Below are 1,099 nucleotides of genomic sequence, written 5' to 3'. Positions count from 1 at the left end.
GCTCGTCCCAACAGCCTGCCGTGCTTCCCAGACCGGGTTTTGCCACCCACCCGCCCATGTGTCATCTGCTAATTTTACCTGCGGTGATTTAATCCTGGTTGCCTTCGTGCAGAGGGGAAATGAGAGCACCAGCACCTGCAGAGCCCCCCGGGAGTGGGCTCCAGGCAGCAAGGACACCCCGTGCCCTCTGTGCACTTCCTGCCCCCAGCACACAGGCACCCGGCGGGCGGTGTATCCTGGCAGCCCCCCCGCCATTCCACCCGGGACACGATGGCAGATGAGCTACCTGCCAAGACCAGCATTATCCCTGGGGGGTGGAGTTGGCCCTGAAGGGCTCTGGAAGCTCATCAGTAACCCAACATCGACAGAGGAGCTCCCACCAGCAGCCCAGAGACGCTGCACAGGTTTCACAGGACACCGACAAGTCCATGACCTGAGGCTGAGGAGTTCAAACTGGCCAGGACAACCCTGTACTGACAGGCTTCCTAACCCCTGGGCAACTTCCCAGGATGCGAGCAGAAGTCTCCTCTCCTTCCTTAGCTGAGAAGAGCAGTTTGTAACTGAGCACTATCCCTCGTTTTTCCCTTCTCCAGCAATAACTTCCCCGTCCACAACAATGTGAGGCCTCCACACAGTCCACTTATCCTGCTGCATCCTCCCTGAGCAGCCACTGGCAGGTCCCCATGGCAAGTCTTACCACGTTCATTTACAGATGGGCAAACTGACGCACTTAGCATGGAAATGATGCGGGAGAGGCCCTGGCAGGACACAGCAACACCACTTTATCCTAAACTCAGTCCCAAACTTCTGGGACATTTGCAGTCCTGCAGGGGAATGTATCCATGAACTCGCTTGGAGGGATTCGTAGCACGGGCAACCCCAAAGCCCCTGCAGATGTGAACTATTTTTCCCATGTCCCTTTCTCTAAGGCAACCCTGGCTCCAGCGTGCCTGCAGAGGAAAGGCTGCCCAAGCAGGCACTCAGGCGTGGGTTAACGCCGGGCTCGAAGGGGGACTCCTGTGACGCCGCCTTGCTGGGGTGAAACCACCTCCCAGGAAAGAGGAGGGGATCTCACGGCCTGTGCAGAGGGGTCCCCATT

General features: G+C 58.2%; 1 protein-coding gene across 1 annotated transcript in view; it reads left to right on the top strand.

Moving 5' to 3' along the window:
- Positions 1-842: 842 nt before the first annotated feature.
- The window catches only part of LOC115307847 (ETS translocation variant 5-like), a 7,541-nt gene continuing 7,284 nt past the window's right edge, over positions 843-1,099 (top strand). The window contains exon 1 of the mRNA XM_029963669.1: positions 843-896. Within this exon, the coding sequence (XP_029819529.1) occupies positions 843-896 (54 nt within the window). The remainder of the gene's footprint in view (positions 897-1,099) is intronic.

The sequence above is a fragment of the Manacus vitellinus genome, unplaced genomic scaffold (assembly GCF_001715985.3).
Source record: "Manacus vitellinus isolate BGI_N305 unplaced genomic scaffold, ASM171598v3 scaffold_60_pilon, whole genome shotgun sequence".
NCBI classification, from domain to species: domain Eukaryota; kingdom Metazoa; phylum Chordata; class Aves; order Passeriformes; family Pipridae; genus Manacus; species Manacus vitellinus.
This window is presented reverse-complemented; position numbering and strand designations above follow the sequence as displayed.